At 64.7% G+C, this 10,357-nt stretch overlaps 2 protein-coding genes across 2 annotated transcripts in view; one reads left to right on the forward strand and one right to left on the reverse strand.

The window, feature by feature from the left end:
- Nucleotides 1-2,204: 2,204 nt before the first annotated feature.
- On the forward strand, nucleotides 2,205-5,983 carry RASL10B (RAS like family 10 member B). Its single transcript, XM_026063656.1, has 3 exons — nucleotides 2,205-2,420; nucleotides 5,167-5,291; nucleotides 5,713-5,983. Exons 1-3 carry the CDS (start codon nucleotides 2,205-2,207, stop codon nucleotides 5,981-5,983), a joined length of 612 nt encoding a protein of 203 aa, XP_025919441.1.
- A 4,308-nt stretch (nucleotides 5,984-10,291) lies between these two features.
- The window catches only part of GAS2L2 (growth arrest specific 2 like 2), a 4,206-nt gene continuing 4,140 nt past the window's right edge, over nucleotides 10,292-10,357 (reverse strand). Inside the window, exon 7 of the mRNA XM_026063626.1 lies at nucleotides 10,292-10,342. Coding sequence (XP_025919411.1) covers nucleotides 10,292-10,342 — 51 coding nt within the window. The remainder of the gene's footprint in view (nucleotides 10,343-10,357) is intronic.

A 10,357-nucleotide genomic window follows, 5' to 3' on the forward strand; every position in this document is an offset into this window, starting at 1 on the left:
CCCGCTCCCTGCCTCAGTTTCCCGCGGCCGTTGACCAGCGCCGGGCGCCTGTGCAGCCCCCGGGGCCAAGCCATCGGCGCACGAGTCCGCTTCCCCTTCGCTTTTTGCCGTGCGCCAGCCGGGGCCTGCGAGCCGGCTCCCCGCAGGGCCACGTGCAGCCCCCGCGGGCCRCCCGGGGCTTCGGGCCCTCGGCACCGCGCTGCAATGCAGGGCGACCTACGCGGGTGGCCGGGTGTCTCTGCTGGAGGAGCGAGACCCCGGCATGACTCGTGCGCCCCATTTCCCTGCGCATGGCCTCGGAAATGCTCCCGGCTGCTGGGGCCGGGACCCCGGGGCTGAGCAGGTCCCCGAGGGCGTTGCGGGGCAGCAAGCACCCGGGGGGCCCCRTCCCGGCAATGCAGCGCTCCCGTTTTCCCCCGTCCCCTCTCGGCTTCGAGTGCAGCGATGGCCCCGGTCCAATGCACCCTGTGGCAGGAGCCCCGCAACCGGGTGCTCCCTAGGGCGAACGGCCCCCACCAGAGCACGCAGAACAGGGGGTGTCAAACCTGCCGCTTTCCAGCAGCTCGGGGAAYGGTCCTCTGCGCTTTAGGGTTGTTTTTCAGAGACAGTGGAAGTGGCCGTCAAAAGCGTCCGCTCCGCGGTGGGATAAAACAAAAGCCAGGTCCTAGTGATGGGAGAAACTAAAAGCAGGACCGGCCCCATCGACCTCGCTCTTTCCCTGCTCCCGAGGGCTCCCGCACGGTGTTCCCAGTGGTCTGTTTGCAGCTGGGGAAACTGAGGCGCGGGAGAAGCCCAGGAGGAGACGGCCGGCCCTGCGGGGAGCAGGAGCGCGCGCCTCGCCGCGGGGCTGCGGCGTGAGGACGCGCCCCGTCAGCTGCCTCGGAAATTAGCCTCCATCAAGTTAATTGCCAAACCGCTCGAACCCTGAAATTAAACATTAAAGCTGTCACTCGCAGGCGCGGAGAGATTCCCCCCCTCCCGGCAAAAGGCAATTCTGCCTGTCCAAGCAGAGGGGAAGATGGATTCCCCAGCGTGGGATGGCACTGGAGCTGCTCCCGGCCCCATCCGCTGCTCCCAAATGTGCCGGGAGCTGGGACTGGCCCCGGGACGGACCAGCCGGGCACCGGCTCTCCCTCCTCCCTGGAGCACGAGGCCTCAGAGCGAGCAGCCCTGGCCATCCCCGAGGGCTCTCATGCCCCAGGGGCCGCGGCACTGGCAAGTCCCCGGGCCGGGCCGGGCCACCAGCGCGGTGCAAGCCCTGAGCTGCGGGATGGTCCCTCTTGCAGGAGGTTTCCTTGCTCTCGCTGCGGCCTGGACCTTTCCTTCATCCCCGCTGCCTGCGGGGTGCCGAAAGGGCTGAGCGCGTCTCCCTGGGGCTCCAGGGCCTCCGAGGACTTTGGAAAGGGCTGGAGCAAAAAGAAAACCTAAAGAGAAAAAAATCCCCCAGGTCCCAAACCTGTAGAAAACTCTCCKGCCCGGAGAGCAGCCCCGTTGCTTAGCACGGGCCGTCCCGGGCGCTGCTGGCCTGAGGTGGCCCCAGGGCCACCGAGACGCTGCCATCCCTCAGGGGCTTGCGGCGAAGGGACCGTCTGCCCCGGCCGGTACCAAGGTCCCCTTAGCCGGAGACCCCATCCTGTCCCGGGATGGGGAGAGGCACCAAAGGGACACTGGATCCCGGGAAGCAGGAGGGTGCCCGTGCTGAGGGCCAAGTGGGAGGAAAGGAGGGAGATGGACTGGAGCGTGCTGGTCCTTGGCGTTCGATGGCTTTTTAGAAAACTTGGGTGAGGACCTTCCCGCCAGACTTGGGGCAACATTTGCTCAAATCCTGGCTCTCCTTGGCTCTGAAGGGTGGGAACCTTGGAGAGGGACCCCCAGGCCTCACTGTGCCAAGGCCCATCCCGGGAATGGGATGGGGATGGGGAATGCTCCTGGCTCCCAGAGGACAGATGTAACCCTCTTCCCTGCTTGGAAAAGCGTTGCCTGAAGCCTTCACTGCCGAGGGGTCTGGCAGGGGGCATCCAACAGGGGATCTGACCCGCTTCTCCTTGCTCCTGCAGTGAAGAGCCGGCTCGAAGGGGAGATGCGTCCTGAATGGGGCTGACCCCCCCGCCGCGGGAATATGCAGCCTCGGCGCCGCGGGGGCAGCAGCAGGGCAGCGGACGGCGGGCGCGAGCAGCTGGCCACCCCGCGCGGCGCCGGCCGGCATGGTGACAACGTTCAAGATTGCCGTGCTGGGAGCCCAAGGGGTGGGGAAGAGCGCCATCGTCCGCCAGTTCCTCTACAACGAGTTCAGCGAGGTCTGCGTGCCCACCACGGCCCGCCGCGTCTACCTGCCCGCCGTGGTCATGAACGGCCACGTCCACGACCTGCAGATCATGGACTTCCCGCCCATCACGGCGTTCCCGGTGAACACCCTGCAGGTAGGTGAGCCAGGCAGTGCCGGACCGGCCGAGCTGCCGGCTCGTTCCTAAAGGAGAAGTTCAATCGTGGTGGTCTTCCAGGTCGGAGGTCCTCACGGCTGTCACCGGTGGGCTCCCGCTGCCGCAGGCTGGGGGGTTTTGCTCCGGGTTCCTCCAAGCGTGGTCATCTGGGGATGCTTTCCCCCTTGGGGTCAGGGCTTGCCTGCTAAGAGCCCGTGCTGGAAGGGAGACGCCGGGGACAGGGAGGTTTCCCGCGGGAGGCTGCGTTTCCCGGCCAGCTGCCTGGCTGGGRCTGCTCGCCCCGTTTTGGTGGTGTGCCGGCAGCTCGCGGCGTCCCGGCTGGCAGCGGGTTGGTGCTGCTGCGGCCGATGCCAGCGCAGTGCCGGCTTGGGCATGGCYGGGAGCGGTGCAGCCCGGCTCGTCTGGATGCTGTTTCCGGCTCYGTCGGAGATGGGGCTTGCAAGGGGCGAGGGGAGCACGGCCAAAGCGTTTGGGTAAAAATCACAGGTTTCTGCAGAGYCCGAGCCTGAAGCAGGGGTTTTAATCGCGGAAAGCCTGCGGTCGGGGCTGGCCCCTGCCCGGTGCTGAGTGGTGCCCAGCACCTGGGGGCGCGCGCTGGCCTTGGCTTCGCAGCGGGGGAAACCGAGGCGCAGGCGGGCGCGCTCCGCTGCCTCCTCCCAACCTTGCCGTRCGCGGGGCCGGGAAAGGGGGGTTTTGCTGGTGCCGCAGCTCCGTCCCGGGGAYGCAGGTAAAGCCGAGCAGCGCGGGGCCACGGGGGAGGCAGCGGCGTTGCCGACCCGAGTCCCCATCAGCCTGGATGCTCCCGGCTTGCGGAGGGCGAGCAGAGGGGCTGGGATGTGCCTGGACGGGGCTGCGGATGGGGCCGATCCCGGCAGGATGCGGACTCTGGCAGCCGCGGTGTCACCACGGTGGCCAGGGCAATGCCACCGGTGATGGCATCTCCGCCAGGGCTGGGACCTCTTGTCTTTTTAATCAGTATAATTACACCGCTGCCRCGCCTGGGGGGGACAGGTTATATTTGGCCTCGTAGCGCTCCGCGTTCCCCCGAAGCCGCCGGGGAGGAGGCGAAGCGAGCGCACCAGGGGAGAGGAGGAGGTTTGAAAATTAACCAGCGTGTGCCGGGAACGAAAGGTCAGCGAGAGAGACGGCCCGAAATAGCAAGGGGTAATTTATTGACACGGCAGACGAGGCGCACAGCCTCAATTAACGCCGTGCCTCGCTGCGCGGGAGAGGGCGGGCGCCGGGAACAGATGGAGGTTTCCCAGGAAGAGGGGATGGTCGGAGAGTTATCCCGGAGCGGGAGAGGAAGGGGTGGGAAGGGAGGGAGGGAAACAGGCCYGGAGGAACCAGGTGGGGTCTCCTCGTGCCTCGCCTTCCTCCTCCTCCTCCTCGCCAGCGTCGCCACCCAACCTGATCAACCGGGACGGCGTCGGAGCAAGCCGTATCCCAGCGTCGTCTCCTGCCGTAATAGCGGCGATACATTAATCTCCCAGGTGTATCGTAGGTGGTAACCTAAGCCGCTGCCGCTGTATTCATCTTTATCTCTCCGATAACCAGGCTCGAAGCGTCGCCTTGTCGTTTCCGCGTTGCGCCAGCTCCCATCCCTGCGCCGCGCTCGGGCCGCCTGGGCTGCAGGGGCGCCCGAGCGAGGCCGGAGGAACGGTCCCATCTGCAGTGTCCCGCAGTCCCAGGTCTTCTCRTTCTGCCTCATTTCTGAAGACCATGAACTTAAAAGAGTGATTCACCGTATTTAAGTGGCTGGCTCAGGGAGAACTGATGCGCTTTCCCCTTTGTGCATTTTCCCACTCTCCGGTCGAGGCTGGAGAGCGATTTTTGTGGTGCCTCCTGCACGTGCCGTGACTCCCCTGTGTCACTGCAACCTTAACACAGCCCGGAGAGGAGGTGAACAGACCCCCCCTTCACTCGCTGCCGCCGCTCGGCTGCGGAGGCACCGGCGGGCGGCGGGCCGGGGGGGCGATTCGCACCGCGGCAGGGTCCCCGGCACCACGGCTCTGTGCCGGAGAGGGGACCTGCCTGGGACGGCATCCGTAGGGGCGACCCCTCCTCTCCCCCGCTTGGCCTTGGGGCCGAGGCGCTGCTGGCCCCCCACCCCCCCGGGCCGCTGGGTCGCCTGGGGGAGCCGCGCGTCGAGCGGACTCGCCTCGGGTGCRGGCCTGCTGGTTTAGGGGAGAAACAGCTAAAAGCGGGGCAGTTTTCCACTCCCACAGCATGCAAAAAATTTGGCCTGCCAGGGCCAGGCTCTGAGCTCGTGCACGTCTCGGCGCCCTGCTCACCGCCTCAAAACCCAGGGGACATCGCTAATTAACAGACCTAATTAGCGGCTCCTGGAGGGTGACGCTTTCTACACGGAGGCTTTCCCTGCGCAGATGCTGCCTGCGGCACAGGACCGCGTCCAGCCCGTCCGCCCAGCTCCATTTAACGTGCCTTCGGGCCACTGCACRTTCGGCAGGCTTTAATCCTCGCTCAGGAAAGGAATTGGGACTGACAAATCCCTTTATCCGTCCCCTGGATTAATGGGGGAGAAAACAATCTCGGGAGATGCAGGGGAATTGCTGGAGGCCAGAGCCTGCCAAAGGGTTTTCCCCCTCCCCGGAAAACGTGCCGGTGCCGCAGCATCTCCGACGGGGCCGGCCCCAGAGCGGCGCAGGGCATCCCGGGGCACCGCGGGCCCGAGCAAGGATTGACCCCTCTCTGCACCTTGCAGGAGTGGGCGGACGTGTGTTGCAGGGGGCTCCGGAGTGTCCATGCCTACATCCTGGTCTATGACATCTGTTGCTTTGACAGCTTCGAGTACATCAAAACGATCCGACAGCAGATCCTGGAAACAAGGTACGCGCCGCGCGGTCCCGAGCCCGCGGAGGCGTCTCCGGTGCCGGGCAGCTCGGCCCTCCCCAGCGCGCGCCCGCTCTCACCCAGCCCTTTGCAGAGCAGGGAGCCCAACAGCTAAAGCAAAATCCAAGGCGAGGGCAGAGCATGTGCCACCAGGACGGTATTGAGAGTGGGCAAGGCAATAGCTGTCTGGAGAGCAGCTTTGGCCAGAGCTGAGCATGGGTGGAGGCCATGAGGAAGGGTGAGGGAAGGGCGTTTGCCTGGCGCGCACCTCTCTCTGCTGAAAGCGGCTGAGGTGCCACCAGGACCCAGTTTGGGGTGGGTTGGGGGTTCATGGACCGGCCCAGGAAGCAGCAGGATGGCCAGGACTAGCTCTGCTCTAGTCCCCTTCTCTCCTCCTCCAATGTTCTTCTATTTGCAGGGTCATTGGCACTTCCGAGACCCCCATCATCATCGTGGGCAACAAGCGGGACCTGCAGAGGGGCCGGGTGATCCCCCGCTGGAACGTCTCCAACCTGGTGAAGAAGACGTGGAAGTGCGGCTACATCGAGTGCTCGGCCAAGTACAACTGGCACATCCTCCTGCTCTTCAGCGAGCTCCTGAAGAGCGTGGGCTGCGCCCGCTGCAAGCACGTCCACACCACCATCCGCTTCCAAGGGGCCTTGCGCAGGAACCGATGCACCATCATGTGAGACCTCCCGGGCCCCCCGGCCCTGCCCCAGCGCCTCCGGGCTTCGCTGCCCGTCCCACGCCAGCCTCCATGGAGCCGAGGGACAGCAGGAGTGGAGGACGGGCCACCGCTGGGATGAAACACTGGGACGGGACACCTGGTACTGCACGGGGGACGGCGATGCCGTAGGTAGCAAGGGGTGAGGATGGACCTCGGCTAAATCTGCGGACCCCAAGGCCTCCCCCTTCCTCCCAGTGCTTGGGGCCAGCACTGTGCAGATGTGGGTTGTATCTTTGCCATGCCTGAAGCGCTGCTTGGCACCGGTGGGGTGGAGGAGACGTCTCGGATGGTGCCCACAGGGTGGCCTTGGGCTGCCCCGGCTGGTCCTTGGGAGATGCTTGCGGAGAGGGACAGCCCTGAAGTTGTCCTGTAGACCTCAAATTCCTACACTGATGTTCTCCACCGTGTCCCTGCTCCTCGCCAGCCTGAGCTGGTCACCTCCGGTGGCTCCCTGCTGCCCTTGGCCAGTCCCGGGCACCTGGCCACGGCGGCACGGCCGTTCAGTTCCCTGCTCGAGAAAATGCCGGTTTTCCCCCCACCAGCTCCTCTTCTCCGGCCTGGGCTTCCTCCAGCTCCTGCTTCGTCTTTCTGCCCCCTCGCGCCCCGGGTGGCCACGTCGCCGCCGGTCTGTCCTCTGCGCCGCTCCCCGACCCGCTCCCCGCTGCGCCGGACGGCCGTCGCGCGGGGCCCCGCTGCAGGTCTCCCTCCCCGCCGCTTTGGCTTTAGCCCGTGTCCCTGACCTGCCCCGGAGCAGCCTCTCCTGCCGGAAAAAATATCCTGGCCCCCGTGGCCTGGTGCAAGCCAGCGGCCCCGTTTGCCTCCGCCGGAGCCGGCGTTTCTCCCCGCGGAGGCCGGAGCAGCCGCCGGCATGAACGGGCTCCCGTCTGTTCGCTGGCTTTGATTTCCAGCCAGAATTTCTAGACGACACCAAGCCAGGAATAAAAAAGGAGAGGCGGACGCCCCTGGGAAACGCTCGCGCTTTCCCACCTCTCCCCCTTCCCGGAGCCGTGCGAAGCGCCCGCATTTCCCTGAGCTCAGCCCTTTCCCAAAATCTCGGTCTAAGCCCCCCCGGCGGCGGCGGCGGCGTGCTGGCGAGCGCCCCTTCCCGGTGCCCGCGTCCCCCGCTTCTGCTCCGCTCTCGCCAGGGAAGCCCTGTCCTCCCGCCGGGGGCGTTTTGAGCTCCGGCTAATCTCCAAACGCTCCCGGCGGTGCCACCGCCGGCCCAGTGTCGCCCCTGCGGCCTTGCAGCAGGTTTCCTGGGAAAAGTACCCGATTTCTACCTCTTGTCCCGGGCTGAGCATGCTGCTGGCGGAGGCGGCAGAGCTGCGAGGGCTCCCGGTGGGAGAGGAGCTGCCGGGACGGAAGGGAGCGAAGCTGCTGGAAACGTCTCTCCCCGGTGGAAATGCCTCTGCCCTCTTGGCAGTTGCTCCCCTCTATTAGCGATGCCTCTCACCTCCGGCCTGGCAAAGCGTCCCGGCGCGTCCCAGCGCGTCCCAGCGCGCACCGCTTTGCCCGGCAGATGCGGCTCAGGGGGCCGCGTGGGCCCGGCCAGCCCCTGCCCCGCCGCCGACCTGCCGCTGGACACGGAGACACCCTCCGGAGCCGTCGGAAATTGGAGCTGCGTTTCCGCCCCTCGTTTGTAATTCCTGATGGGAAAGTGAGCCTTTTTCTCTTCTTTCTTTCTTTCCCCCCCCCCCCGATCTGTTCGTTTGTACACCAGGCAGTCGGCTCATCCGCTGCTTTTTCTCTACGGCAAAGTACGGACCGAGCTAGCAAGTGCGAGGCCGGGGGGGGGGGTCGTAGCTCGGGCTTTGGCGCGACGGCCCCCTTCGCTTCGCCCGCCGTAGCGAACGGCAGGGAAAGGCCGCGGGGGAGGCCGGGTCGGTCTCCCGCAAACCCAGCACCGCGATTTCGGCTGTAGGAACGAGGGATGCAAGTGTTCAAGTCCCCTAAAAGGGAAGCAGGCCGAGCACCCGCTATTCGGTCCCCGCTCACAGGTTTCCATTTAACTCCTGGTAACACTTTCTATTAAGAGTACCTAAAACTGCACGCCAGCGCGGTGCATTTTTACGGCCCCAGCCCCGGACCGCTGCTGCCGAGGGCGCGCGATGGGTCCCCGCGCTGCAAAAAACCGAAGGAAAAGGAGCAAGGGGTGGGGGGAGCCCGGGTCCTTCCAGGTCGGGGTCCCGGACCCGGCACGGAGGATCAGACGTCCCGTGCTTCGCTGCAGCCCGTCCCAGCGTCTTCAGGATTTAGCAACACGCGTAAGTCCACGTTATTGCCCTCTTGCTAGCTTTATCCCCCCGAGTTGTTTGGTAAGGAAACTCCCTGGTAAATGCTAAGAATAAAGCATTTATGAAGTGCTCCGATGTATACATATCAACGACTAAGCCAATACATTGTTTGTTATAACCCGGTAGCCTGCAGTTTATAGCACAATTAGTTACAGGTTTTTATAGCATCTATTTAGTATTTTGAAAGAAAAAAGGTTATAAATACAATTGTTATATTCTACTGTACTTTATAGACAGAGGAAGTTATATTAGTAATAAGAATACTCGCCGCTTAGATAGCGTTTCCCAGCTCCCGGGAAAACGGGGGCTACAAAGACGTATTTCCCAGGAGGGTGTAGTGCCGATGGGTATTTCCAGGCAGGGAAAGCGGGGCCGGAGGTTCAGCGCGGTCGCGGACCCACGCACGTGGGAAGGGCCGGAGCCAAACCACATCGGTCCCTTCCGCAGCGTCCCGTAACCGCACGGGCAGCGGCAAATGAACTGCCTTGCCCCCCCCTTCCCGGAGATATACCCTTAGTATAAAGTGTTACCGCTCTCGAAACACGGCCGTAGCCCCGCTACGCGTTTCCTCGCTCAACTCTACTTCCACAGCCAAAAAACCCCCCTTTTCCCTGAGCGCCGGCGAGGGCCCGTTTTCGCCCCGTGCAGCTGATGCCGGCACGGGAACGGTGCAGCCCCCGCGGGGTTTTCCTGCGCCCGGCCCGGCGTGCGCCAGGCTTTCCTGCGCCCGGCTTGCCTTTCCCCTTGGATTTCTTGTCGGAGGGTCCCGAGGTGTCCGCCCAGCCTGTGACACACTGCACCCTGGTATTTGAAATCGAATTAAAATCAGGTCTGTTCCCCCTTGTTCTGTACCCGGCTCGCTCTCTTCGTTGCTTGCGGCGCCTGATTGCTCGCGGCTGGTCCCGGGGAAGCGGCCGGAACGGTTTGGGGAGCGGGATTGGCTTCTCCTCCGCAACAGGGCTGTCGTTCCCGGCAGGGCCTGCTCTCTGTGGAAGGCTCCCCCTGTCCTCTCCTCCGTGGATTTGACTTAATCCTGTTCTGGAAATCCCGTCTCTGTGGGTCCATGCGGGGATTTCTTAGGGAAGGCAGTTGCTGCCTGCGAACAGCTCATCCCTGGGCTCCTTGAACAAGCCGGGGCTCCCCGCGGCATCGAGGGAGCGGTTGCCCTGTCCCCACCGGCGCAGAAGCGATGCCGGAGGAGGTTTTGCATGGACACTCCCTCCCCTGCACGGACACTGGCTGGTTACGGAGATCGGAGCCGGCTCAAACAGCCGAAGCAGCCCCGAGCGATGGGCCAGCCCCCGGGGGGCTGCTTGGCTCCCCGGGCACAACTCCCGGCCGAGTGTTTTGCTCCCACAACTCGGAAAGTCTCCTTGAATCCCGCGTGAATGCTGGGTGGAGAAGAGGCCGCCTCGCGCTCCACGGCGCGGAGGAAAGGCAAGGCTCGCCGAAACCCTGGGCAGCCCCGGGGCCGACCGCAGCCGGCTCCGAAATGCGGTCCGAGCAGGGCAGCAAGGACCCAGGGCAGCGTTTCTGCTTGCTGTGACGCCCTGAGCAAATCAAACGGATTCACGCACATTTGTTAAGGTTTTTGGTGCTGTAGGTGTCATTAGTTCCATTACACAGACAGGGAAAACTGAGGTACGGAGCGGTTTATGCATTTGGATGCCGGGGGCTGACAGTTCCCGCTTTGCTCTGGCAGCCCGGCTCTCCTCCTCGCCCCTCCATAAGGTGCCTCCTTCTCCCCATTTGCAACTTTGAGCCCGATCCCTCCTCCCACATCAGTAAGAGGGCGACGGTGTAGGTGCGAGGTGACCTACGAGTCCAGAAAGGAAACCCGCTGCAAAGGGCGGGCTGCAACGCCGAAGGGGCCGGGAGCGAGCCGGTGGCGCTGCGCCCGTCTCCCGGGGACCAGCACCCCGGGGCGCCCCGGCCTCGGGCAAACCTGACGCGGCGGCTCGCCGGGCGCCGTGCCGTCAGACCCAGGCCTCCTCCTCCTCCTCCTCCTCCTCCTCCTTGGTGCCGTCCTCGGTGAGCCGGGC

Source organism: Apteryx rowi, unplaced genomic scaffold, assembly GCF_003343035.1.
Source record: "Apteryx rowi isolate R43461 unplaced genomic scaffold, aptRow1 scaffold_20, whole genome shotgun sequence".
NCBI lineage: Eukaryota > Metazoa > Chordata > Aves > Apterygiformes > Apterygidae > Apteryx > Apteryx rowi.